General features: G+C 44.7%; 1 protein-coding gene across 1 annotated transcript; it reads right to left on the bottom strand.

The window, feature by feature from the left end:
- Positions 1-18,911: 18,911 nt before the first annotated feature.
- Positions 18,912-26,868, bottom strand: THOC7 (THO complex subunit 7). The gene is made up of 8 exons (XM_059480017.1): positions 26,673-26,868; positions 26,237-26,354; positions 25,274-25,401; positions 24,836-24,922; positions 23,782-23,839; positions 20,728-20,794; positions 20,536-20,605; positions 18,912-19,291 (listed from the first exon to the last, which is right to left on the bottom strand). The coding sequence occupies exons 1-8, from the start codon at positions 26,689-26,691 to the stop codon at positions 19,224-19,226; spliced, it is 615 nt and encodes a 204-aa protein (XP_059336000.1). The 5' UTR covers positions 26,692-26,868; the 3' UTR covers positions 18,912-19,223.
- Positions 26,869-27,099: the final 231 nt, after the last annotated feature.

The following is a 27,099-nucleotide window of genomic DNA, read 5'->3' as shown; positions in this document are numbered from 1 at the left end:
TGCATCCGCCCCCTCCGGCGCTGTGCACGCTCACGCTCACACAGGCACTTGTTGCACGAGGAATGATGGCTCTGGGAGCCAGGAGGTGTCTGCATCCATCAGGGGTAGCTGAAACTACTGCTACAAGTGCTCTCCGGGTTTAAATTCTGAGAAGGAGAGGGGGAAGTGCTGGTTTGGGGGAAGCGCAGGTTGCCAGACGCAAAACCCCAAAAGCATCGCATTTGCAGGGATGTTCTCAAGGGAGGCTGAAGTTCAGGCTGGGTCACAAAATAATTACAACAAGGTATAATGATGGAAAGTGTCCTCTTGGGACTCCTCTGGTTCTTCAGGATTGGCTCCAGGGAAACAGTGCCCCACCCTGAATGAGTGATGGACTTGGTGTGCCTTGGTGGCAGAGGATGCTGCACCAAGTGCACAGGACACCAGAATTATTTCATTGTTTCTGCCCTAATCTCACCCCTCCAGTGGGAGATGAGCATGGGAGCAGGCTGGTTCCCAATGGCATCTTTCACTCCAACAGAACACACAGCTGATGGGATGGGGAATGAGCAAATTTCTTCTTTTCTTTTTGTTTGTACTTTCCCAGCAATAAGGTGAGCCCAGAGGTGCTGTGGTGCTTTTTGAGACAGCTTGGCATAAATCTGTGAAGGATTAGTATTGTTCAAGCCTTCTCCCAGGGAAATGTCCCCTTTTGCCTTCTGTGCTGGGTGTTCTTCAGGTGTGCACAGCTGGCACCCAAATTCCTGCAGCTCTGGCCCAGGGCTGATTTGGGATCAGGTGCTCTTGGTGTTGGTGCTCCAGGCAGCCCCTGAGCCTGTTGTGCCTTGGCTCCCCCAGGAAAGAATGGAAAATCAGGGTGGGTTAAAAATTCAACAAACTTTGCACATTCATAGGGAAGGGACTGCAATTTTTGCATTTAACACTCTGTTAGATCTAATGGAAAGCTGGTATTTTTCTGTAGGTGTGAAATTAACCTTTCAATAAAACTAAAAGCTATCTTGAGTCTTTTCAGGATGAAGTTTAAAATAGAGCAATTATGAAACTTGCTGAAAGACTGCCAAGTTTTCTTGTTGAAAACTGCTGCAAATGAATTATGTCTCCCTTGTGATTTACAGTACGGTGTGAAGGAACTATAGTTTGTATTTAAATCTGTTTCCATTAAAGACTATTTGCAGCTCACAGAAATGATTTTTCTTTTTTTTGGACAAAATTGTCAAACTCTATCAGATAAAATTCCTTTCAATGCTCAGTGCTACAAATTGCTAAACATGGCATTGTTTATGAGTTCCATGTGTAGTAATTGTATGCCTTGAAAGAATATTTTCTTTCTGAGCGAGGACAGCTGACACTAAACAAATTAGCTCAATTTCTTGTTGAGAGAGCTGGAGGCAAGAGGGGATGAAGGGGGATTTTCTGGCCTTAAATCCCAGCAACACTGGGATTCTCCATGCTATGCTTCCTTATCCTCATTTAGGTTAAAAAAGAGAAGCTGAAGCCGTGTAGGTTTAGCACTCCCACATGACCAGGCACTCGTGGTGCCAGTGTAGGGAATGATGTTTGCCAGTGGGATTGTTACAGGATACTGCAGAAACTCATTGAGTCAGCAACCATTCTGGAAATGCAGCCAGCTTTGCATCCTACTCCTAGAAACAAGGGATTGAACGCCAATTCAACTCACTGCTGTCTTTTCCTCAGTAGCATTCACTGCAGACAGCAAAGAAGAAATTCCTGGGCATGTGGAGCTTGGGGATGATGACTGGTCACAGGAACACAGCTGTAGTGTCTGTGGTGGAAGCTGCTCCTTTGGCCAGCTTTCTTGGAAATTGAATTTTTTGTGAAATGCAGCTGATGGGTGTGAAGGATAGGAAAATCAGATGGATCTGCAAAATGGGATTTTTCAAAAAAGGAGTTAACATAAAAAATATTCCTGTGTGGAAAGACCTCATGTCACATTTCAGATACCATAATTTCATATACATTGACACCTGCAGCTTCAGTTGCATTCTCATAAATTCACTCCTCAGTGACCTTGAAAGCTTGATAAAGCAAACCAGACCTCCAGTTCTAGGTGCTTGTTAAAAATATATTCCATATAATGACAAGGTAATTCTATGAGGTTGATTCTATGAGGTATTCATATCTGAGATTAAAAACAAAAGAGCATTTGTGTTTGGGGTTTTTTAAACTCTGAAAACAGTATGTTAGAGGCAATAATCAATCTCCTGCTCAAAGCCACCCCCTTCCCCAGGTATCTCTCCTCCTTTCCCTGCTGCAGCCATGTACCCAAACCCTGTAGCACCAACTGCTTTGTGCATTATCCACTTTGCTTCCACCCATGTGTGGGCTTGGGTCAGGCTGGACTCCACCATAAACCAGGAAGGTTTTTTGCCAACAAGGCACTTGGGCAGAGTTTTACTTCCCAGATGGTGTTCCCAGCCTTTATTTTGCTTAAGATCCTTGATGGACTGCTCTCTGGCACAGAATGAGCTACATCTGGGGACCTGTCCTGGGAAAGACACAAGCAAATTATTTGCAGTCACCCCTGAGCCCATGCATGTAATCAAAAAGAAACCATTAACCTGTCAGAGTAACTGATACACTTGCATCTCCATAATTATCCTCCATAAATGTCTGTCAGCTGTACAAGGCTCATATTTTGCCATCCATCCCCATAGGAGACTGCTTGCCTGGCTTGTGGGGGTGGGCTTGGTGCTGGCTATGGCTCCAGCAAGGTGATGCTCATTTACATCCCTGGAAACCTGCTCTGATACATGTAATAGCTAGCAGGTAATTGATTTCTTGGTAAAATATGCCTGAGTGTCATGATTCTTGAAAAACACAGCAAATCAGCTTCTAAAAGTGATGAATCACACTTGTGACTGCATTTATGTCAGTCTTGCATCAACCTAGTGGTGAAATTTGCTGGCTGCAGGTTCAGCTGTTCTGGCACTGAAGTCAGCACTGATTTAGATGGTTTAAATTATTAAAATTACTTAAATGATGCTGTGTCTCACTCTGCTGTCCCAGAGCTGTCTGTGCAGCCCCACGAAGGGCCAGCTCCAGAAAACACAGAGGACCTGATTAATTGTTAATAGAGTCTGAATGGAGTGAATCAGGCACAGGTACTGAGGGTGGGCAGGACTCCCAAAAGAGCAGGAAAGGGACTTTTGTCATGGCTGTGCTGTGTGTTGAGTCAGATGACAGAAGGTGAGTCACTAACAGTGCAGAATTAAAGGCTGGAGTGCAGTGCTCACCATCAGGGCTCCAGCTCACAGCTGTGGGCTCCTGGGGACTCAGCTTGACAGTCACCATTGTGCTGTGTAGGAGCACTGGGAATTTTGGTGTATTTTTAGCATGCAGAAAATCACTAAAGGCTGTAGAGGAGAGAAAACTGAATTTTATTTTTTTTTCTTAAGGGAAAAAGTGCTTTTTGTTCCCTCATGCAAATACTCTGCAGGAACTTGAGCAGAGGGAACGCTCCCTTCTCCATGGGTGCTCAGGTGGGGAGGGCTCTGCCCTAGTGGATAACTCTGGGAAATTATTTGCTCTGCTGTCTGAGCTCCACTGCACTTTCAACCATGTTTATAAGTTGTCAAAAGGCTGCAACAGATACTGATATCTTGCCAAAGCTATTCTTGGAAAATGAGCTATACCTGGGCTTGTGCTATAAACAGCAGCAAGAGTCCATCAGGAACTCCTCAGTACAATAAATATTGAAAGCTCTGCCACACCAACAGTCATGGGTTTGAACTTGTCCTGGTTTATGGTGCACTGCCAGTAGCAGGGGGAGGGTTTGGCTGCCACTTGATAATTGAGAGCTCCCCTGTAACACTTCTGCCTTCAGTTCTTTTCCTGCAGTCTTGTCAGAATGGCCAAATTAACTCAAAATAGGGCAAAGGTTTTGTGTGTCCACTTTGCCTAAATATTTTGCTATGTGGGCATCCACAGCTTCTCTGGGTAACCTGTTTAGTGTGTCACTACCCTTATAGTAAAAAACCTTTTTCTCTTTATATCTAATCTAAGGTGCAAGAGGGAAATATTTTCGATGGATTTCTAAAATTGCCAGATTCTTCCAAGCTACTAATCTTGGAAGCTGATAAAAGAGCTGAAAAATCCCATTTCCTATTTCATGATCTAACACTAACAGCACAAGAGGCATAATTTTCACAGAGGCTTCCAAAGCTTTAAGCTTTTTGTTGTCAAGAGAGCAATATTTCCTTCAGCACACCTCCTCTTTCCAAGGTCCTTCAAAGCTTCTACATGAAAAGCTTTGCTCAACAGAACACAGCTGAGAGGTTTCAACCAGCTCTCATTTTGGACAAATAAGTGAAAACAACTCACTTTTCCCTGTAGAAGAGACTTTGATATCAGCTTACCTGCTACTGCTGGCAAGCCTTTCTGCTTTTGAGTTACCTGAGAGTATCTTGAGTTACTTGTGGCTGCCTCATCCCTGCAATTGCTCATGTCCAGGCTGGATGGGACTTGGAGCACCTGGTGTAGTGAAAGGTGTGCCTGCCTAGGGCAGGGAGACGGAAACTGGATGAGTTTTAGGATCCCTTTCCACCCAAACCATCCTGTGATTGTATGGTGAGTGGTGCCTGCCTGGGTTGTGCTGTGTGAAATGGAGCTCCAGAGAGGTTTAGGGCTTGTGCAAAGCCTTTCACACCCTCCACTTGCACTGCTTGTTATTATTTCCTGCTCCCACCACTGGATCCTGTTTAGATGCACACATCTGATAGAGATAAAAGTTCTGCTGATTAAATTATGTTTCTGTAAAGTGGAGAAGAGAGTGTACAGTGTAAAAATATCTAAATTTCCCATCAAAATAGGGATAAAATTGCACGTGTGAAACCTACTGATGTAGATGGCCTGCCCCAGCTCCACAGCAGCAATAAGAGGCCATTTAAGGAATTTCACAAGATTTTTGAAGGTGGGATGACTATCATTATCAATTATTTCATGGCTAACCTTAGGGGAAAAATGCCTGTTAAAAACAGATTGAAGAGAATAGGCTTCTATATTTAACAAGGCCAGAAAATATTAATATGCAAGTGGAGAGACATGGCTAATGAATAGGATTTGTTATTACTAAGGCAATCTATAACTTCTTTGAGTGCCACAAGTGGCAGGGAAGTCATTGCTGAAGTGACTGGAATTAATGAGCTGTCTCAGGAATTTTATCAAGTTCTCTATAAAAGTCTTTCCCTTGCTTCTGAGGAGATGGATATATTCAGAGAGAGGCAGAAAAGAATTTTCTTTGTATCTGCTTAAAGGCTGAATGTTCATGAGGGCCCAGAGCTTAGGAAGATCTTCATGCTGAATTTTTATGGCGGCTTTGAACAGCATCAGGCCCATTTACAAAGAAATACATCTAACCTCTTCAATCTGCTGCTCTGCCTCCTGCAGCTCCAATCCACCAGGACTCTCTGGTCTGTGAGCATGGTTAGAACAAGAGCAATGATGTGAATAGACTGGACTGGACACAGGTTTTGATGTAGTTTTTTAATAAGGACTCTGCTCTGCAGCTCGTACAAGTTATTGTTTTGTGTTTTCCCAGGGCCAGATTGATTGAACCATTCTACACCAAACTGATTTTTAATGTAGCAATTATAGGGGTTTTAGAAGAACATGAAAGCCCAAGGTTTTCAATGTCATTTCTCAGGTGGAGCTGCCTCATAGCTTTGTTAGCTGCACTGAAAGTGAGGAAGATGTGAAACCAACTCTCCTCTCCTGTAGAGGACAGCTGATGCACACAGCTGTCACAGAAATAGTTATCCCTCCACATGTCCTACCTTGCAGTAATTGGAAGGTAAATGCATATTTGTTAGAGCAGCTGTGCTATGGCTGACTTGGAGAAAACTTATTCACATACCCATGTCACAAAATGTTCTCTTTACATGGTTTTTTTTTACATATTCTCTTATATCAGAACTCTTGAGGAAGACTCAGGTTCACCCCCTTTTCTGCTGCTGAACTCTTGGCTGGGGTGAGATCCAACAGAGGGGCATCACACTTCTTTAAATAGCATTTCCTTGAAGAGATTGAAAGGTCTAAAAGGCTCAGGGTGCATATTTGAGTGAATGTATATATGCATGTATTCATCATTTCCCGTGGCAACTGTCATCCTCTTTTTATTAAAAATTTCTCACACATATCTACAGATATATATAAATTGCATGTAGGAGTTGCTCTCTCCTATACCCTAAGAAGAGAGCTGAATAAGTAAGGGAAGATACAGGACAGAAATGTGCTTTCCTGACATTAATACTGAACCTGTGTTTGAAAGTGCCACCCATAATCAGCACGAGCAAAGAGCAGCAATCTTTCTCCTGTTTCTGCTGCTCTTTTACACTCAGGGCTGCGAGGCATCACTCAGCAAGGGCAGAACCTGCCAGGCTGCAGCAGGTGGGTCCCTGGAGCTGAGGATCTCTGCTGCTCCCAGCGCTGCTGAGATGGGAGTGCAGAGAAGGTGGCCAAGGGCAGGGCAGGCTGCAAGGCAGCCCTGTGCAGAGAGGAAAACAAGTCCTCTCACAGGGTTCATTCTTGGTGATTTTTATTTTTAAAATATGAGATAAGGGGCCTGAACAACGAGAGGAAGTAAATAGGTAAGAACCTCGTGATGCCTAAAGAGGTGTATGTGCAGAACAAATGAATGGCTTTAGGGTTTGCCATCAGTCTTTTTAAGATGTAACTTTAGAGTCCAAGAGGTTTTATCGATTTAGAAGAAAAAGTGCCAGTTTTCAAAGTATTTCAAAGTATTTTTCTAAACCTCTGGTTTTAAAGCCTGATTTTCTATGCTGGAGAGCCCCAACACCAAATGGGCTCTGTTATAGCACCCAGTACCTCACAAATCCTGCAGTTTATTCCAGACACAAACAAGTCTGTGCTGTCAGCATTGAGCCCTGCACAGGGACAGCAGGTCCAGGTGAGGTTACCTGCTGTCCAGACAGAGATAACCCCAGGGCTGGGCTCTTCTGGGGGGAATAGGGTCTGCCCACCTTCCACAGAAAATGCAGGCACCAAATGCACTCCAAATGTGAGCTTCTAGCAGGCATTAGTGACATTTAAGCTATAAGAAAGTACTTTTGTTTCCTGCCGAAACCTTACGAACCATGATTTGACACCTTTTCCACAAGCTTTGGAGCTGTGGTGAAGGAGGGAGGATTAGCCTTGAGGCAGGTCATGAGCAAGGACACAAACTGGGGCTTGTTCATCACTCAGCTGATCACTTCTTTTTCCAGGGCTAGTTATGAGATATGTTAATTTGAACTGGCAGCAGATTTTGCATAACTACATCTCAGAACACCAGTCAGCCCTAACATTTGCCATGGATTCTTGTTTTCATATTATTGAAACCTTATAATGAAGTTTTACAGTGTAGATCTTACTTCAAGCTTTGCTGCAGAGACATCCAATGCTAGTAGAGAATAGACTCACTGCAAAGGATGAAGGCTGGGATTTTATTGCTATTTGGTGTCTTGTGCTTGGGCTTAATGTCTTCAGAGTGTAGTACACTAAGAAATGTGGGGATTATGTCCATAGAACTTGCAGCATCCTTCTTTTCATGTGTGTGACAGAGCTACCTGAGGTTTTATGCAGGAACAAAGCATTTGCTGTTGATACAAGAATAATTTCTGTGAAATCTTCTTTTTATCTAGAATGTATGTATTTCATCCTCTCTTTGTAAAGGTAGTTCCACCAACATGGTTACCACTCTTTAAGGAATCTTGGTTGTATTTCCCTTTGGAAACCACAGACACCTGTGGAAAACACCTTCCCATGTGCCTGTGGAGGCTGAGGCACTGCTGCAACAGCAGAGCTTTGCACAGCTTTGTTCCTCTGCTTTGTGAGGGAGCTGCCAGAGGGGAAGGGGTGCAGTGCCCAGGGAGGGCAAGCACAGCCAGGCAGGAAGGCAGCAGCTCTGGGGAAGCAGAGTTGCAGGTTCAGGAGGGGTGGGAAGGAGCTGGATGAATGGATGAATGAACTTTCTGCCCAGCAGCTCCTGTAGCTGAGGCTGATGCCCCTGGCTGCTAACCACAGCTCTTCTCTTGCCAGATGTGGGGGTCACTGGGGGTGTGATGCCCCACGGGAGAGGCTGTGGGTGACAGCAGGAGCCTCATCCATCTGAGGGACCCCTGCACTGGGTGCATTGTGATAAACTCCCTGCCTGACAGGCCTCACATCTTTATTTTCCCATCATGGTGTTGGTGGTGCTGGGAATACTGATTCTGTGTAATTAAGCCACAGCAGGGCTCGTTCAGCAGGTTTTTATTCCCAGGGGTTGTCTCTGCTGAGCTCTGTGGGGACCCCTCCCTTGAGCCAGCCCTGCAGGGTGCAAATGTGTTCTCAGCTGTGCCAGAGGGGGATTTTCCATGCACTGAACATCCCTGTGGGAGGTGAGAGCATCCCTGGGTGCCCCCAGGCAAGCTGTGAGCTGATCCTCACTGGAGAGCTGTGCTGGAACAGGCAGGGAGGTGAGGAGGGGGCATGCCCTGGCTGGGCAGGGCTGACTGCGCAAGGCACACAGCACAGCCCACAATGCTGGGAGTCAGGAGATGGAGGGGCTGCACACTCCTGCCCTGCAGGCAGGTAAATCAGCTGCCATGAGCTGTTCCTGCTGTGACCTCTGTGTCCTGGGAGCAGCCAGCAGCGTCTGGTGCCTGGTACCTGCACACTCAGGGCCATCTCTGGTGGCCTCTGGGCCTGGTGGCTCCTTGGAGAGTGGGAATCCTTGTAGGGACAGCCCAGAGGGACTCCATGTCTACAACACCTTAACACTTTCTCTAAATTCCTGAATGAAGGAAAACATACCGTTTGAACTACAGTTTCATTCTGCAGTGGGTCAGAAGCAGAAGCTGGGGAAGTGATAAAGCTTCATCCTGTTGTTAGTATTTTTAATATTGCAAACTGCTGAGTTCTTAGCCTGAGTTCTTAGTTCTTGTTCTGCTTGATAATGTTTCAGTGCTTAAAATGTAGTTCTAAATTTTATGTAATTACTAAATAACCCCCCACTGGTGCTTGAGGTACCCTCTAAAATGGTTCAGCTAAGCTGCTTGGTCATACTGGACAATAGCTGGACCAATGATTTGAAGGTGGAAAATGTTAAAGCAGCACTGAGCTGGCTTTAGTGTGATGGGAAAAAGCCTGGTGGGACACTTGCTGGTCTCAGGATGTCCCCACCCAATATTGTGACAGAGGAATCATTGAAAGTGAAAGGAAAGCTCACTACTCATTCACATAAGGACTTTACTGAAATTTCCCCAAAGCCTTTAACAAGCAAGAAATGCATCTTAATAAGCAAGAAGTACAGAAAACCTCCCTAAAACTTTAATTGCTGGTCTGTAACTCTGGAACTGGCAATCTCACTTTTATTGGGTCTGCTGAACAGCTGGATTGTCAGCCACTGAAGATATTAGTTTGTAATTAAAATGCTGCCAGCTCCTTAATTACAGGCACTGCTACAATATCATTCACCACTCTAATTTTTTGCCTTTCTGATGGGGAGCATGAGTAATTATTTTTCTTCAAGATTTTCACATAAAATATTATTGGAAAGGATACATTCCTTGTGTCTCTGCTAGTGGGGGGAGTGTGCCTTGCTGGTGCAATGCACTGTGTGAGCGCTCAGCAGGAAACTCTGCAGGAAAAACTGCTTCCAGAGAGAAAAACATCAGGGTGAGGTTTTCAGCCATGCAGTCTGATCTGAGAGTAGAATCTGACATGATAAATTCTGTGATTGATCTCTCCCTTGGCTGCTGAAAAGCTGGGGTGGCTGCACTGATGGTAGGGAGATGATAACACTGCCTGAGAGCTCAGCTCGTGTCTTATGTGCAGCTCTAACTCTTCATCTCCTATTGTGCCACAAGGAAAAGCAGAGCACAATCAATAGGGACCTTTTTTAACCTGTTCAGTGCTTTGTCTAAATGAGCAGTAGCAGACATGTACTCTAACTTTGGGGTTAAAATTTTTCACAATGGTTGGATATTGGAACCAGGACCCACAGAGGCAGTGGGACCTTCATCCCTGGGGACACTCAAATACCCAGGTTCAGGCTTGGAGCAACCTCACCTAAACATGAAGCTGGCTCTACTCTGGGCAGGAGGTGGGACTAGACACCTCCAAAAAGTCTTTTCAGCTGAAATAATTGCATGGTCCTATGTGGTCAGTTTAGGTACCTTACTTTTCCTTGTGAGCCAAGGGAAGGCAAAGAGGAGCAGGTGCAGGAGGGATGTGGGGATGTGCAGCATCCACACAGCGAGGGTGGGAGCTGGAGAGCACACCAGGAGCTGCTGTGGAGCCCCAGGAGCAGACAGCTCACTGTGACTCAGTGTCTCGCTGGCTTGAGCCCACCATCCACGGAGCTTTACAGCTTTTTAGCAAACAAACAAAACCTGCTGCCATTTCACGCCCCGGGGACGGCTGCTGGAATTAATGAGCAGGAGAAGGACGGGGTGCTGAACCCAGCCTGCTGAGTCTGACGTGGTTAATCACAGGCACCGAGACTGGCAGGGAGCAATTTGAAAATAACACAACTGGGAATGTTTCTTGTCTCATTTGCGCTGATGCATCCATGCAATCAGTACATTTTGCTCGGGTGCTATTATTTCTCAGGGAAATTGCAGCTCTCTGCTCCATGTGCCCAGTCTCCTTCCCGCTGCTCCCCCAAGGGATGAGCAATTGCAAAGCAAACAGGAGGAGGAAGTTTGACGATGGGTGGTAACAGGGCAATGTGAAATAGCAAGATCGCTGAACTTTGCAGTGCTTCCCCAAGTGTCAAGACAAATAATACCAAGTATTTACTGTGTTTCTATTGTTGGTGGGAGCGTGGGAGTGGAGGCAGCAGAGGGGACTCTGGGCTGGCTGGATTGAGAAGCTGTGGTAGTGATGGGTGTGAGGCTGTGAGCTACTGTCAGAGAAAATGGGAGTCACTGAGATGTGTGTTGATTTAATCAATTTAAGCTTTCAGATGTGCTTTGCACAGTGTATCCAGCAATCTGCAAGTTTCCAGGTGCAGGGGATGTGTGTGTTTGGAAATATTCACGTATTGCCTGCATGTATGCACACAGAGAGGCTGCAGGTCTTGTCCTGGAGAGGGAACAAGGAGTGGGCAATCAGCTCACAGTTAATTGGCTTTGCTTTTCCTTTCTTTTTGCTTCCTTTCTGCTCTTCCAAGACAATAAGCTCGCTGCTGCCATCCCTCCCATGGTCATTCCCTGCAGGCAGCACAGTGGTTTGATGCTGCAGTCTGTCTTTGAGCACTGTGCCCTGAGCGTTTGTTGTGTTCTAGCTGCTGCTTGTCCCCATGGCGCTGTATCCCGTGGTTTCTGTTTGCCCCCAGCCAGGCTTGGTCTGCAGCTGACTACATGCAGGTTACAAGGGTTCTGAAATCCTCTGCTTGCCACTTGTATTAGCAGGAGAAAGTAAATATTCCCACTGCTTTTTAGCAATTCCCCTCCTCAAGCGCTGTTAGTGGCATAAACCATCTATCAGCTGGCACCAGGCTGCAGCAGCAACTGGCACACTTGAAAAGCCTGTGACATTGGATTCAGAAGGATCCACAGGCCAAGTAAACACTGGCAAGGCCTGGGCCTGAGGGAGCAGTGAGCCCTGGGCAGAGCCTGCAGTCCCTGGCTGTGTCACCAAGGCTGGGCTTGCACAGCCCAGCCTGCTCCCAAACTGCAGGGAAATGCTGTGCTGCCAAACAACCCTGCTGATTCCCTCAGGATTTTGGTCTCTAAATATGCTGTGATGTTTTTGTTCTTTCTTACTTTTTTTTTTTTTTTTTTAATCTGAATAGTTATGCAACTTCCCTGCACCGTTTTCTGCTCAACCCCTTACCCAAAATGCAAGAGATGTGTGATTTCGTCCCTAAAACTTGCTTGTTGGGTGCTGGCTGCAGCCCTTATATCATATCTAGCAAATTAGCATCGTGTGAGAGGCCTGAGATAGACGTGAACAGTTTTCTGTCATTGATTTGCTGTAGGATGGCACAGTGTTAGCTGATGTTCTTGTAGGGTTAGGGTCTGGGTTTAGCCCTATCAAATTTAGGGCATGTCTCTACCTGCATCTTGAGAGATGATGCAATGGAGCACAAATCCCCCTTTTACCTCTCTACATTTGGTAGCTATGCTGGCTATTTATTGTACTGGAACAAGATTACACAAGGGGTTTTCCCCATGTGTCTTGAGATCCTTTGCCATCCCTTGGTGTGCTTAGTGCAGGTTTGGTGGGTTAGGCAGTAAAGAAGAGAAAAGGAGAGAAACCATCACGAGCTAAATACAAATACAAGCTGTCTATTCAAAGAGGGGTTTGCTGACTCTTACACCATCATCCTGAATGTGTAGTAGTGGCAAGTCAAACCCAAACACATCCCAAATGTGCCTGTCTGCTCCCCCAGCTCCTCAGCACTGCTGCTCTGCCCAGGCAGGTCCTGCAGAGCAGTGCCCATCTGGCCAGGGCAGTTCCTGTCCCCCCTCACTGCCACCCTGAGCCCATGTACACAAGCAAAGGCACCCATGGGCATTGCCAGAGTCCACACAGGAAAAAGCTTTCCTTCACTTTGCTGAGCGTTGTGGGCTGGGAAAGGCTGGCTGAAGTGCTGGGAAGAACCTGTTTTTCTAGATAAGAAATGGAATGAATTTGTGCCCCTGACAAGCTGAGTCCCAAGGTGCAGGATTTCTCTCATTCCTCCAGTGAACCCTGCTGCTGTTACACACCAGCAAATTGCTTTGCTGCTCACATTTTATCTGACTGAGGCACAGGTGTCCCAGGGAAGGTTTCTGTCATCAAAACCACCAGTTTGCCTTCAATCACTCCTCAATTCACCTCAATAACATGACATGCCACTATGTCAGAAGGGTAGAAATCTCACACAGATGTGCAAGCTTTGAAAAATAACCAGCACGTGTCAGCCAGCGAGGGACAAGCCCAGCATAACCAGTCTCTGACCCCAGGGCATTTATGGGTGTGTGGGCAGGTTCTGGGTGCTCCCACTGCAGGAGGTGTCCCCACTGTAGTTTTGCACCTTGCTGGGCACAGGGGACACTCATAATGTGGTGTGGTGGCCCCAGAGCTCCATGACCTTTCCCATCTCTTGTGCCACAATAACAGAGCAAAAGAATTGATCTGAAAGCTCTCTGTGAATTCATGCAGAGTGAGTCAGAAGATACTGATATCAATAGGCACTACGAAAAAAAGCAATATTTTTTCCCCCATATTTTCTCTCATATAATTTAAAACATCCCCACCTCTGAAATTCCACTAGATATTCAAAATTTGCTCAATGTAACTGGGAGAAGCTGCACTGGGCAGTGCTGGTTGTTTCCATGTGTTGTGTCTAAATTTGTGTCTTATGCTAGGTAATCTACCAGAGGCTTCTGTTTTCAGCTTTGAAGCTTAGTGTTGTTTGGGAGATTTTAGCAACAATAAGGCACTTTTGGGAAGATACACAGTTTGAAATAGGAGCTCATGGACAGGATTTTGGAGCAGCAAATGTAAATGTGAATTTCATTTAGGCTCATATAAGATTTAAGTGTAGTAATATTTTATGTAAATCTTTAGGAAGGTGTCTACAGTCAGTTTGCCCTGCCATATCATAAATTATATATTTTGTTTTTATTCCAAATGGGATCCTAGTGGGGCCTATTTGTTACATGCAGCACACACTGTTATTTCCAGCATACACTTCTGATGAAATTTTGTGTTGAGAAGACACAACTCCTTTCCTCCTTGGAGATAAATCATCATTTTAAATTCTCTTCATGGTGACTTTTCATTGTCAGCAAACTGACACAACATGAAAAAAATGTTGTTTAGGTAGTTTACTTTTTATTTTCCCTTTATTGTGAAAGCAATTTAAAAACACAAGTTTTTTGCTGTTAAATATTTTAGGAACTCTCATGCACTATAATGCTTTTAGCAAACTTTTGCCAAGTTTCTCGCTATGATGATCAAACATATCAGAGCAAACCAGTGTGTAATGATCCTGAAGCCACTCTTGCCCTGGTTTCAGGATGATGGGGCTGGATGTGTTTGGGGCAGCAGAATTTTGCATGCCAGAGGGTGCTTTGCTCCTGCTGCAAACACTGTCAGACTGGTCTTCCAGCACTTGCATGGGGGAGGCAGCGTGGAGGGTTTGGGATCTGTCATAATCAGCAGGAAAACGAAGTATTGGATATGCTTGTGTTGTGTCATGTGGCATCCCAAGGAATGGAGGTTTTGGGATTGCACCTTCTGCTCCTTGGCAGTGTTTTATGTGTTCTGGGGCATCTTAGAGAGAGGCTTTGAGAATCAGGGTAGTTCAGGCCAAGACAGTGAAAATGAAGTGTGGGGGAGAGCAGGGAAACCCCTCTTGGGGCTGTGCCCAGGACTTGGGCTCCGTGAACATTGTGGGTCCCTCCAACGCAGGATAATCCATGATTCTCCAGGGTTTTAACCCCTCCAGACAGTGGCAGGACTGGCTGTGTATGGGAAACGGTAGCAAAACAAAAAAGGAAATGTCTGAAAAGGGCTCACTGGGCGGGAAGCAGTGGGAACAGGGCCAGTGGGAAGGATGGATCCCCGTAACGGGCCAGTGGGATGGGATGGGATGCACGGATGGATGCATGGATCCTGGGAACGGGCCAGTGGGATGTATGGATCCCAGGAAAGGACCAGTTGACCCCGGGAAAGGACCGGGATGGGATGGGATGGGATGGGATGGGATGGGATGGGATGGGATGTACGGATCCCAGGGAAGAACCAGGGGGATGGGATGCACGGATCCCAGGAACGGGCTGGTGGGATGGGATGGGGTGCATGGATGGGTGCACAGATCCCAGGAAAGGGCTGGCGGGATGCGTGGATGGATGCGCGGATCCCAGGAAAGGACCGGTGGAATGGGATGGGATGCGCGGATCGCGGGAATGGGCGGATGGGATGGGATGGGATGGGATGGGATGGGATGGGATGGGATGGGATGCACGGAGGGATGCGCGGATCCCGGGAATGGGCGGATGGGATGGGATGGGATGGGATGCACGGAGGGATGCGCGGATCCCGGGAATGGGCGGATGGGATGGGATGGGATGCACGGAGGGATGCGCAGATCCCGGGAATGGGCGGATGGGATGGGATGCACGGAGGGATGCGCGGATCCCGGGAATGGGCGGATGGGATGGGATGGGATGCACGGAGGGATGCGCGGATCCCGGGAATGGGCGGATGGGATGGGATGCACGGAGGGATGCGCGGATCCCGGGAATGGGCGGATGGGATGGGATGGGATGCACGGAGGGATGCGCGGATCCCGGGAATGGGCGGATGGGATGCACGGAGGGATGCGCGGATCGCGGGAGGCGCCGCGCCCGGCCAGCCCGGCCTCTGCTGCCCCCTGCCGGCCCCGCCCCGCAGCGCCGCCTCGGCACCGCTGCCCGCCGCTCCCCCGAGCCGCGCGGTTCGTGCCCCTCACAAAAGCTGCGCAGACGTTCATGGAACAAGTGTGGGGACACGCGTCTGTCCCCAGGTTCCTGCCTCGTGGGTTCTTTGGTTAAGTCCAGCTCCAGCCACCCAGCCAGCAATGGCTGCCCAACACAACCAGGGCAGCCAGGACAGGTCAAGAGCTGCTCTTTCCACTGAACAAGCCCTCCATCGTTTCACCTAGCACAGAGGTGTAAGCCCCTCATCCTTCCCTTCAGGCACATCACTGAACAGCTCACACTGCCATGCCATGCCATGCCAGCTCCTGCTGGATGCTTTCCTGCTGCCAGCTACAAGTGAATCACACGAGGCCAGAGTGGACACAAGCCAAAGCCAAACCTGGCTTTGCCTCGTGGCTGCTGTGGCAGTGCCCAGCACACAGGAACAGCCTTTCAGCAACCTTTGCACAGGGCCCAGCCACACACAGCTGTGTTGTGTAGCCCTGGGCTATGAGCGGAGGGGATTCTGCAACAGTTCTAACAACCTTTATTAAAACAGACTTGGGAAATGAAGGCTGAGGTAACCCAAACACACCTTTGACAACTGGGGTGAAGCACAACAGGTGGAGCACTTCTCTGTTGCTAACTTGCTTCCCCCAGGGTCTGTTGCATATAGGTATGTAAAGTGATTCATACACTGGATGTGTCCCTGCTAGAAAGAAAAAGCTACACAGGTTCCCAGAGCAGAACTAACCTTGGCAGTACTTGCCTGCATTTCTGAATTTTTTTCTTAGCTTTTCAAACTCGGGTGAAAAGGAAACCCACTTAAGCCTTGAGTGGGAAAGCATGGTACAAGCCAGCTGTGACATCTGAAAAACTTACAAGTATCTCAACTCATAATTTCTAGCTCATGAATCTTTGGGATTTTGGGGGGGTTTTTTTTCAGTTTTCTTTGCTGGCAGCAACTTTCTTCAAATTCACATGGTTTCAGAGCTATCCCATCATTTGACAGTGTGTCATGGTGACATCCTTTCTCCTCCTTCTTCCATCCCTTCATGAAGCATGGTAAATCTGTCTTAACAAGTCCTGCCCAAGCTGCCAATTCTGTCCAATGTTCCACTCTCCCTCTGCTGCTCTCCTTTGGACAGGACAGAAAAACAAGTCCTGGCACTGAAAATGTCAGTTTATCACTTCAGCAATTCTCCTTCTCCTTCTGTTTTTGCATCCACATGGCAAGGGCACTGAGATGGACCACTTAGGCATATAAATTTTTCAGCTTAGATAGAGTCAAGGAAAATCATAAATCCAGGAAACAGCTTTTTAAAATAGTGTGGTTGTTGAGATTCTGAATTTATGCACCTAAGTTTTTATACATGTACATTTAGAGTCAATGCAGGTAGGCAGCATGACAGAGCAGAGCTTTCTAGGCAGGGACGGAACAGTGACCATCATGTGTGCCCTGCAAAAATGGCACACAAAAAACTTCTGGAGTCTTGGTTGTAAGGCAGGTTAAATACTGCCTGGTATATGAATTCCATTTGGTTTTCTTTTTTGGTACAAATCTAATGTTCAAGAGGTTAGAGGTATAAATACTGAAAAAATAGGAGCAAGTATTTTGGGTGTTCAACTGAGGCTGTGTTTGCAATGAATTGATTTTACTTTTTCCTTTGACTGGCCTGGTGACATCACTTTCTTGTTGTCACCTTGCACTAGGGCAACTTGATTTTCCAGGGCAGTAATTTATTTTCAAGATTGCATCACTGTAATTTAACTAGAATATATTCCTTTGCCATGCATTTCTATTGCTTCTCTTGTGTGCAACTCTTATTTCTCTGTAAATATTCCTTACCAGAGGGACAGACTTAGAGGCTGGCATGTTTCTGGTCAGGTTCTCTACAGAGCAGTGCAAGTTCTGAGATAAGATACTTGATGATCCAAGTAATTTCCAAAGGATTATGTAAAACAATGAATGGAAAAATTTCAGATTTTCACTGTTACAAAGACTGTTTTTAACTGGTGAATACTACATCAAAATACAGTCCAGATAGCTCATGGAGGCCATTTCAACCACCAAAAAAAAATTAATATGATTTAAAATTGTCCTTGAGTCCTTGTCACTTATGATCTTCATAATTCATATATTCATAACTCCTCCCTTTAGTGTTGCTGCTTTACAAAATATTTTACCATTCCCTGTTGTTGTGAGGGGAACAACCCTGTACAGTTAATACGTTTTGATGGTGTACTTCTACTGAATGCCTGTTGTTTGCTTAGCCACCCCTCAACCTGCCAAATTCGTAGTGCATGAGAAGCAGTGCATGTCTGTACAGGCTCCATCAGGCAAAGCTGAGCTTCCCTGTGCTCTGAGCTGACCAGCTGTCAACTAGAAGACTTCTGACAGCTTATTAGTTCAGGGCTGCACTGTGCTACTGAAGCTGTGTGACGACTTATTCAGCTGGCTTGCCTGTAGCAAACTTGGAATGTGAGCAAAGCAAGCTCAGATGTGTCTGCTCAGCCCAATCCACCCAGATCCACTGAGAGTGGGAATTACACAGCATCTAGGCTATAAATGTCTGAAGTCTCAGTTGTGGAAATTCCCCTCAGCTGTGATCCAGTGAAACAGCAGCTCTGTTCCATGTAGCACTGTTATTTCACCTGAACCAGGTTTGCTTATGGCACAGTCTTAGTGAGATCCAAAATGTTTTCCTTTACCCAAATCATTGGAAGGCTCCATTTAGTGAGTGTTTTTAGACCTACTACTGCCCCTTGCTCCTTCCTCTCTGTCTTACAAAACACAGGGCATATTCCATTCTCTTCTCTTTTGGGGAAGGATGAAACTTTGGTTACTTCCCAACAGATTGCTCAGACAGCAGGCTGATCCAGGTGGATGGATAGATTCCACTTTGCCTGCTAATAACAAAAGTATTTCTGATTCTTTAACATCACGATTATGGCTCTACTGCTTCAGTTTTTCACCATGAGAAAAGAAGGGTTCCACCATCTGTTTCAGAAATTATTATGTATTTTGATAGTAGTCAATTGACAGATAAAATCCAGAAGCAGATTATAAATGTTACTGGGATTAGATTCCTGGTTCTTCAAGAACAAACCTTTTAAATTGAAGTTTTAAACAAGCCATTTCAAAATGTGACTATTGATGTGGTACAACAAATACAGCAGAGCAAGGCTTGGATTGTTGCAGTTCTTTGCATCACTTTGAGGAAAAAATTAAAGCTAGTAGAGTGTAATTTTTAGGTTTTTATAACACCTAACAAGCGTTGATTCTATAGAAGTAATTTATTTTATATGAAACTATCAAATTCTAGTCTAGTCACAGTGAGTTCTAAATGGCAGCTACTTATAAAAATTAAGAGCCAACTTAGTTCAAATTTAGGTCCCATCCAGAACAGGGTATGGAAACTGGGATTCATGAAAAGATGCACTGCCCTCAGTCTGATGCCATGTAAGAAAACAAGCTCTTATTATAAGGCTCAATCTCTACTAAAAATAGGAAAATCTGTGAAAACACCTTTTATTGACAAAGTTTTACAAACACCTCAGTTCACAAGTATGGTGTAAAAGCTTCATCCTTTCTGAAACAAAGTATATTTGTCACAAATTACAAAGTTTGTGGATTAACATTGAGTGCCTGCCTGCAAACATCTGCAACTCTTTTCCCATGAAACATATGCAGAACATGTATTTTTGTATAAAAATTCACAGAAGCAGGAGAAAACTATTTCCAGCTCCATCTCTCTTACTGTTGATTTCAATAGAAAGTGAAGATACTTGGACTTAAAGTAGTAATTGTCAGTCTTCAGATGACATCTACTGCTTGGCCTCTGCTTCCATCTGAGTTTCTTGTGATTCCTCAGCTTCTGAAAGTTTTTCATCATCTAAAATTCAATGTCACTGTTAGTCAAACATTCTTGGTCATATATAGACTATACTGCAGAACTTTGTTCCACTTTATGATTGCTTTAAATGTGTAGTTGAGTATCTCATTCTAAAAAATGCTATGTTCAAACAAACAAAATAATCCTTCAGTTTTTAAGGATGTTTTCTCTAACAGCTGTTACTGAAAATATGGGGTAAATTCTATAGTGTCAATTGAAGCAAATGGTACCAGATTGCTTCTAACCCTTTCTTTCTCTTTGTCTGCTAATGGTTTATTTATTTTATACTGAAGCTGTGCTTTTCACTGAACTGCTACTTCCTTCACAAAACCCTGAAAAGTAATCTATATATTCACATGAAAATGCATTTTCAAGAGTAGTACTTAAGCAAGTGCTAGTAACACATAATAACAATAACCTTCTGCTAAAGTGCACCTAGGATTAACAGTTCATTCTGCTTAAGAAGATCTAGATGGCCTTAGAGAATGAAAGTCTGCTCTTAGAGCCATCTCTGCATTTAATCAGGTCATGCTCAGAGGCTGTACCAATTGTTCTGTCTTTGAAAGACAGGGAAAATATACAGCAAATATTTAAAATAATATTACCCATATTAGAGCACGAAAAGTTGGTGCTGATTTGAAAATATTAAGTATTTGTATGAGAAAAGATGAGTACAACTAATTCCTGAATTTAGCTCTCATGTCTGACAGTTTTAGTCCCTGCTCTGTCACAGATTCACAGTCTGAGTAGGTTGGCATTTACCTTTCTTGTATTTCAATTTTTTTTAGTAAAGCCTCAAATGATACCATGGTAGTAGTGACATGTTCAAAACTACTGAAATAGGAATTATAAAATGAAATTTGGAAATCAGCACAAGAATAACTCTCTGTAAGAAATACTTTCTGTTAAAAAAACAAACAAACAAACAAAAAAAAACCCAAAAAAAAACCAAAACAAAAAAAACCAAAACTCAAATGGCTATTCTCCATCCTCACATTTTAAAGAATTCTGTTACCTACAAATTAACCTGAAGCTAGTCAGGAAATGGCACAGTGGGTAGCTTGTAGAGGACAAAAAACTCAGAGCAGGCTCAGGCTCTGGACTACTACTGGGAAAAAATTCTGCCAATGCAAGAGGTCACCAGCCTCAATTGCACAGAGCCATCCCCCTGCTGGAAGTTGTGGTTCCTTTTGATCTGCTAAAACACAGCCCAGTTATATCTATTACCAAAGAACAGCACTTACTCTCCAGGGTTTGCTGAAGTTCATGGATGGTGCTGAGGAGAACATGGAACTGCTTCCTTCTCAGCTCCAACTGGAATGATAAAATACATGTTGTAGGAAACAGAGCACATACAGTCAAACAACCCATAGCAGACTCTACATTAATTGTATTCCTAATAAATTATTATATAACCATCTCTATGAAAAACTTACCTTATCTTCAACATTTTCTTTAATGTGAGAAAGATTTTGCAGTTCTTTTCCCAAAGCTTCCAGCTGCCTGAAAAGAAATTGTCAGAGTGTTCTTAAAAAATTCTGTAAAATTCTTGCAAAACAGATTTGCTCTAGGTAGAGGAGAAAGAACTCTAAAATATACTGTTTATGTAAACAAAACAAGTGGAATGATTTAGAGGTAAGGTCACTTCATGTAATTTAAACTATTATGTTCTCAACTTGTAATTTTACGATATTTTATATTTACGATATCTAAAAAATTAGACCTCCAAGCTGGAATACAGCTGTACCATGGGCATTTGTAACAATTCAGTCCTGACACGACATGTTATTTATTTGACTCTACAATACAAGTCAAAGAAGCAGATTAATAGAATCTTAGAACATCCTGAGCCAGAACAGACTCACAAGGAACATCAATTCCAATTCCTGGTCCTGCACAGGATACCCCAAAAGTCATGCCCTGTGCCTGAGAGCATTGTCCAAATGCTCCCTGAACTCTGTCAGGATTGGTGCTGTGACCACTTCCCTGGGAGAGCCTCTTCAGTGCCCAGCCAGTTTGGGAGAAGAACTTTCTGCTCTCACCTGAGCTCACCATGGACCTTTTTTGAGGCCAAGAACAGCAGGTACCATAGTATACATTTCATATGAGAATGGAACACCAATTCTTACAGCCAAACCCCCAGTTTGGTCTTTCTAATGCCTTTCATAATTTATGCACCATGCAATTACAGCAAAATGCTCATTTAAAGGTGAAGTGGATTGAGGCTGATCACCCCTGATTAATTAGCAGGCAGAGTCATAGAGGGGTCAGCAAGGAAATCAACCTTTTTTTCCTGAAGCCATTGACAGCTGCTGCAGCTAGTCTGGGAAGGGAACCACAAAAAGCCCTCCAGTCCTAAGTACCTCACTGTGGATGGGAAAAGGTTATTTTAGTGCTACCTGAGGGTGTTGTCTTTTTTTGAGCCAGCATGCTTGGTACCTCAATGGGAATACCTGAGAGAGTTGTGTGTGACATTACCCCTCTCTTCAGCTTACAGGCTCATACACTGATTCTGGAAGCATTTGGTTTCTAGTTTCTGAAAAACTTCTATTTGCCCAAATCTTGCTGTTTATACTGTGCTGTCAGGTGAAAGCAGACTGTGAGAGGACAGACTTTTTTTTTCTAGTAACATCCAAGCTACATCTGGAATTTTACTCCTTCTGCTTTACATTCCAGAGAATCTTTGCTTAGCCTTCTTACCTTCATATCTCTTTTTGTAAGACTGTGTCATTTCTTGGTTCTCTGAACAGCTCTTCTGATACAGCATCTAATTACACTGTGGGCAGTGTTGTTCAGTACTTCTGCTCCTATCACTTCCTGAATTGGCTCCTGTGCACTACTTGTGACTAAGCTGTTAACAGCTCTTTTGTGCTGTAAGACTCCTTGTTCCAAGAAATAGACTCTTAAAAGCACAAAGAAAGTATTTTTCTAAACTTTGTCCTATTGTGCCAGATAACCTGCAAAAGCTGTAAATGTCACTCTTGCAAGAAACCCTTCTATTTCTTCTCACAAGAAGTTTTCTCAAGTGTTTTCAGTGATTAAGAGTTCCATGAAAAGTGTGACATTGTTAGTGAGGCTTCCTCTGTTCTGAATTAAGGGTGGCCTTTGGTTCATTGTATCATTTTCTGTGTACTTTTCTACAGACTGCATCCTTACCAGCTATAACTCACCACCTTTTCTACCTTTGCTTTAGAAACTTATGCTTGGATGCGTTAAGCAAACTTAGAATAAACCATCCAAACTTAAACAATCCAGCATCCTCTAAGATAAAATTATCATTTATCCGAGAATTATAGAATAGTTTGGGTTGGAAAGGACCATAAAGATCATCTGGTTCACAACCCCTGCCATGGGGAGGGACATCTTTCACTATGCCAAATTGCTCAGAGCCCCATCCAAACTGGCCTCAAACATTTCCAGGGATGGGGCAGTCACAACTTCTCTCATTTAGTTGTTTCTATTCCTAATTAACTTATCTGAGAAACTGCATTTTTGGTGGTTCTTTATTAAAGCCTCACTTGATAAATGTCATATTACTCAGCACTAATGAAGTAAGAAGTAGCCAAGCCTCATGAGAATTGCCTCTAATAATCAAAGTTGGGGTAATGAAATCAAGGCACAGAAAAACAACATACAAGACAGAAATGTGTGAAATATTGTCAGTGGCTTATAGCTATAAAAATGCTATTGTTAGGGTAATAGTGTAACCAAATCACTTCCATTTGCTATGAAAGGCTATGGAATATGAAAAGACAGCCTCTCCTGGCAATTTCACTGAAAGTGGGAAGAGGAAAAGTGCACAGCTGCACTTACATGGGAACAGTAATCCCACACCACCTCTTTAATCAGTTTTAGAACAACAAACTCATAGATGCAATAAATCCTGGAATGTTTGTATGGCTCAGTAATCTCCCCACAACTGCCCCAAAAGCACAGGCAGTGATGCAAACCCAGAATGTGACAAGCAGCACTGTGAGTAACACACACAGGACAAGTTGGACAACAGGTAGGTCTGCCCTGCATGCCAGGGCAGGTTATGTGTGGCAAACCACAGAGCCATTTATAACTGGGCATGCAGGAACAACAACCAGAAGGAAAACATAAAAAAGAACTCTAGGAGCTTTCTCCTGCTCTCTCTCATTCCACCTTACTTGCTTGTGTGTTATGCATTTCGAGTGACCACTGAATCTGGCTGGTGCAAGTTAAAGGACTTCCCACCATCTCCCTTTTCTGAGACGTGCATTTACATCACAGTTCACTTATTCACCTTAGCAGTGGAAAAATTTCAACTACAGAACAATTAGCAGTGCTTCTGACCAATATAGATGGGAGATTAAGGAAAGCTCATAAAGACACAGAAACACAAGTTTTTATTGTGGCAAAAAAATTATATAAACGTGAGGAAAAGTCAAACTGAAATCAAGGAAATGTCAAGTCTGGTGACTTCTAGTTTACTGCTCTATTATAATTTAATGTAGTTTTATACTTACTTCAGTGTTTCATGTCTGTCTGGGTGATGCTGTATGACTTTGGCCAATGCATCATATTCTGAAAGACATTTAAATAGTTGATCTAAATACTTCCGAAAATATGGATTCAAGAACCCAAACTCAGGTATCACGGAATGGCAGATTCTTTTTCCTTGAAAAACTGTTTTAATGTTTTTCAAAACACCTTAAGATAGCTCTGCATTGCTGCACACTTAGTCTTCTGTGTCTGATTCATAAACATTGGGTTTAGATACAATCAAATGTATATGTACAGAAAATGGTGCTTATGTTACACACGAACATTAAAGATTTTTAGAAAAATATTTAGTATAAAATTTAGTATAAAATGCTGCATGGATTTTTTTTTATTTTTAGGATTTTTAAAAAAACTATTACACATTAAGAATAATATTATGATTACACAGGTAAACTAACACAGCCATTTCTTGATAGTAAGACCATACAGATGACAACTACTTCATTCACCTGGAAAAATTTGTGCTGCAGACTGGACAGAACACGTTAAAAAGCAAACACTTCAAGCCTATGTTTGTGAAGATGTAAGAGCTCCATATTCCTACTGGTTAAGGTTATTTTAATTTCCAGTTGAGTTCAAAATTATCCACAGCATTGATCAAACAGCTGTATTTAAAAGCTTTCATGTTATATTTCTGAAATTTTTGGCATTTCATTTATAATGAAAAAATTTTTTTTGCTTCTAATCAATTGCTCATCTTTTAGAGTGTTGTAGGTTTCAATGATCTATGGGTATACAATTTTAAAAGTAGGGAAAAAATACACCTCTTAAAACAGGTGTTCAGAAAGGACACTGTTTTAGGTTTTCCTGATGCTGCATGTCATTGAGATCTGGTTCAATCTTGCCTGTGTCATCTACCCAAAACATTCAGTAGTTAGTGGAACCCACCAGGCTGAATATAGTAATCATGATGCCTTGCACGTTCAAAAATTTAGAATCTATTTTCCAATACAATGTATTCTAAAAGGTAACAAACCAATGAAGCCCACCACTGTAAATACAGATATGGCCCCTTACCCTGGCGATTTTTTCGAATCCTTTTTGCTTGCAGGATTTGTTTTTTGCATTCAGAGATCTTCTCATGGGCTGCAGCTATACTATTTTCTTTAGGGGAAAAAAAAAAGAAAGATAAAGAGTTATATTGAATTCAAACAATACATGTAAATAAGCTATTTGATAAACTATAAAAGAGCTGTTTGTGACATAGTGGCTTGTTAGCTCCATCAGCTTAAAAACTATATGCACATCAATAGGTTTAAAAAGCTCTTGTTTGTATGTATTCTATGTAATTATAAGATGCTTATAGCACATATGAGTGCTATCTAGTAAGAAAAAAAAACAAAGTCAAAAAACCTCCAAACCACTCATTAGATGTATATATTATGTTCACCAGGCTTAAGCTTGTTCAGAAGAGAAACTGTCAAACAGAAACCAGTAACGTTTTCTCGTGTTTACCTATATCCTTATAGATTTTTTCATAATTTTCCATCTCTCTCAGGTTCATGTCATACACCAGAAGAGTCTTTCCCATTGAAAATTCACACTGTGATAAAGTACTCAGCATTCGTTGGTACTGGCTGTATCTGAAAACAGACAAGACATTTACTCTCAAGCAGCATAAAAATAGTTCCTAACTTCATAGAGCAAGAAAACAAAACTTCTGTAGCATAAAGGATGGCTAAATAACAATCATTCAATAAAGAAAACACTTCAAAGATTCAGTGTATAATTTTTTGGAAGTGCAGTTAGAAACACTGTACACATTAATTCCAGCATCATGTCCTTATCAGTATAAAGTTAAAGCAGTGAGCAGTTTGACCCAGAGCTTATAAATCTTCCAGCTCGGGTTGGTTCTGTGGCCACCAAATTAGTATTTTAATACAGCAGTGCTTCTCTGTCTACACACTGGTAATATTGTGATCTCTGGGAATTTATATCCATTACTAACAGAGACCCCACAGAAGGCTGTCACTTGTACCTTACTAATTTAGACTTAAAAAAAAAAGAAAAAAAAGAAAAAAAAGAGAGAACGACAGCAGCATAAATACCAGCAGTATTTCCCTTCCCTAACAGAACAAACGCAGAACTGCCAACTAAAATATCCGAGTCATGATCCTGTTATAAGAGCGGGACTCCCGGCTGGCTCACGCAGCAGGCACAGCAATCCTGCGGGCATTGGAGCGGTGCTGGCAGATTTCAGGACACAGCCCGCAGCCCCCAGCGATTCCTGACCCGTCTGTAGCCCTCCTCTCCCAGCATAGACCTCGGCGTTTGTCCTGGAAACACCACAGAGCCAAAGAAAAGCAGCTGTGTGCATTTTAACGCGGATCTCTTCCAAATGGATCGAGCCCTGCTTTCCACGGAGACGCAAGCTAAGCAGTTCCAAGACTTAAAAAACCAAAGCAAAACAAGAGATACCCTTCCTCCTGAGATCCGGAATTACACCACTTAATGAAACTCTTCACCAACAAATTGATCCGCCTGTCGTCGCCAGCTCCATCGCCATCGATCAGCAGCCGCTTGCGGATAACTTCATCTGGGGAAAAACTCCCGTTAAGCCCTCACGCCATGGCCGCCGCCTCCCGGCGCCGCGCCCGGGGCTCTCCGGGCCCTTCAGGGAACCATTCCCGGAGCCAGAGCGGGCGGATCCGCTGAGCCGGGGGAGCATGGGGGGCCGCGGGGCCGGGGCCGCGATGGAGGCCCGTCTGCGGGGTGAGCGGCCCCGGGCGCCGCGGCAGCCGCTCCCCGGAGGGCGGGCGGGGGGCGCGGCGCCGCGGGGAGCCCCGGCGGGGGTCGCGGAGCGGGGCGGGAGGAAGGAGAGGAGGATGGAGAAAGGGAGGGAGGGAGGTCTCACCGTCGGTCACGGCCCCCATGGCGGCGAGTGCCGGAGCCGGCGGGGCGGCGGCAGCAGCGAGTGAGGTCAGCTTCCCACAATGCAGCCGGCGAGAGCGGCGGCCATGGAGGGGGAGGCGGCGGCTGCTGGGGCCTGAGCCGGCGGGCGGCGGACGCGCGGCCCGGGGAGGGCGGGCGGGCGAGCCCCGCGCCCCGCGTGGAACCGGCCCCCTGGCGAGGGGCGGCCCCGCCAGGTGAGCGCCCGACGGGGGAGGGAAGCGGCGGTCCCGCAGCCAGGCTCCACCTCCCCGCCCCCGCCACCCGCACCGGCCCCGCCGCCCCCCGCCCGGCCGCCCCGCCATGCCCCCGGCACATGGTCCCGCGCCATCGAGGCCGCCGGGGTCGGGGGCGCCTCGCCTGCCCTCCCGCCACGGCCCCGGCTCGGGGTG

This window comes from Ammospiza nelsoni, chromosome 11 (genome assembly GCF_027579445.1).
Source record: "Ammospiza nelsoni isolate bAmmNel1 chromosome 11, bAmmNel1.pri, whole genome shotgun sequence".
NCBI classification, from domain to species: domain Eukaryota; kingdom Metazoa; phylum Chordata; class Aves; order Passeriformes; family Passerellidae; genus Ammospiza; species Ammospiza nelsoni.
This window is presented reverse-complemented; position numbering and strand designations above follow the sequence as displayed.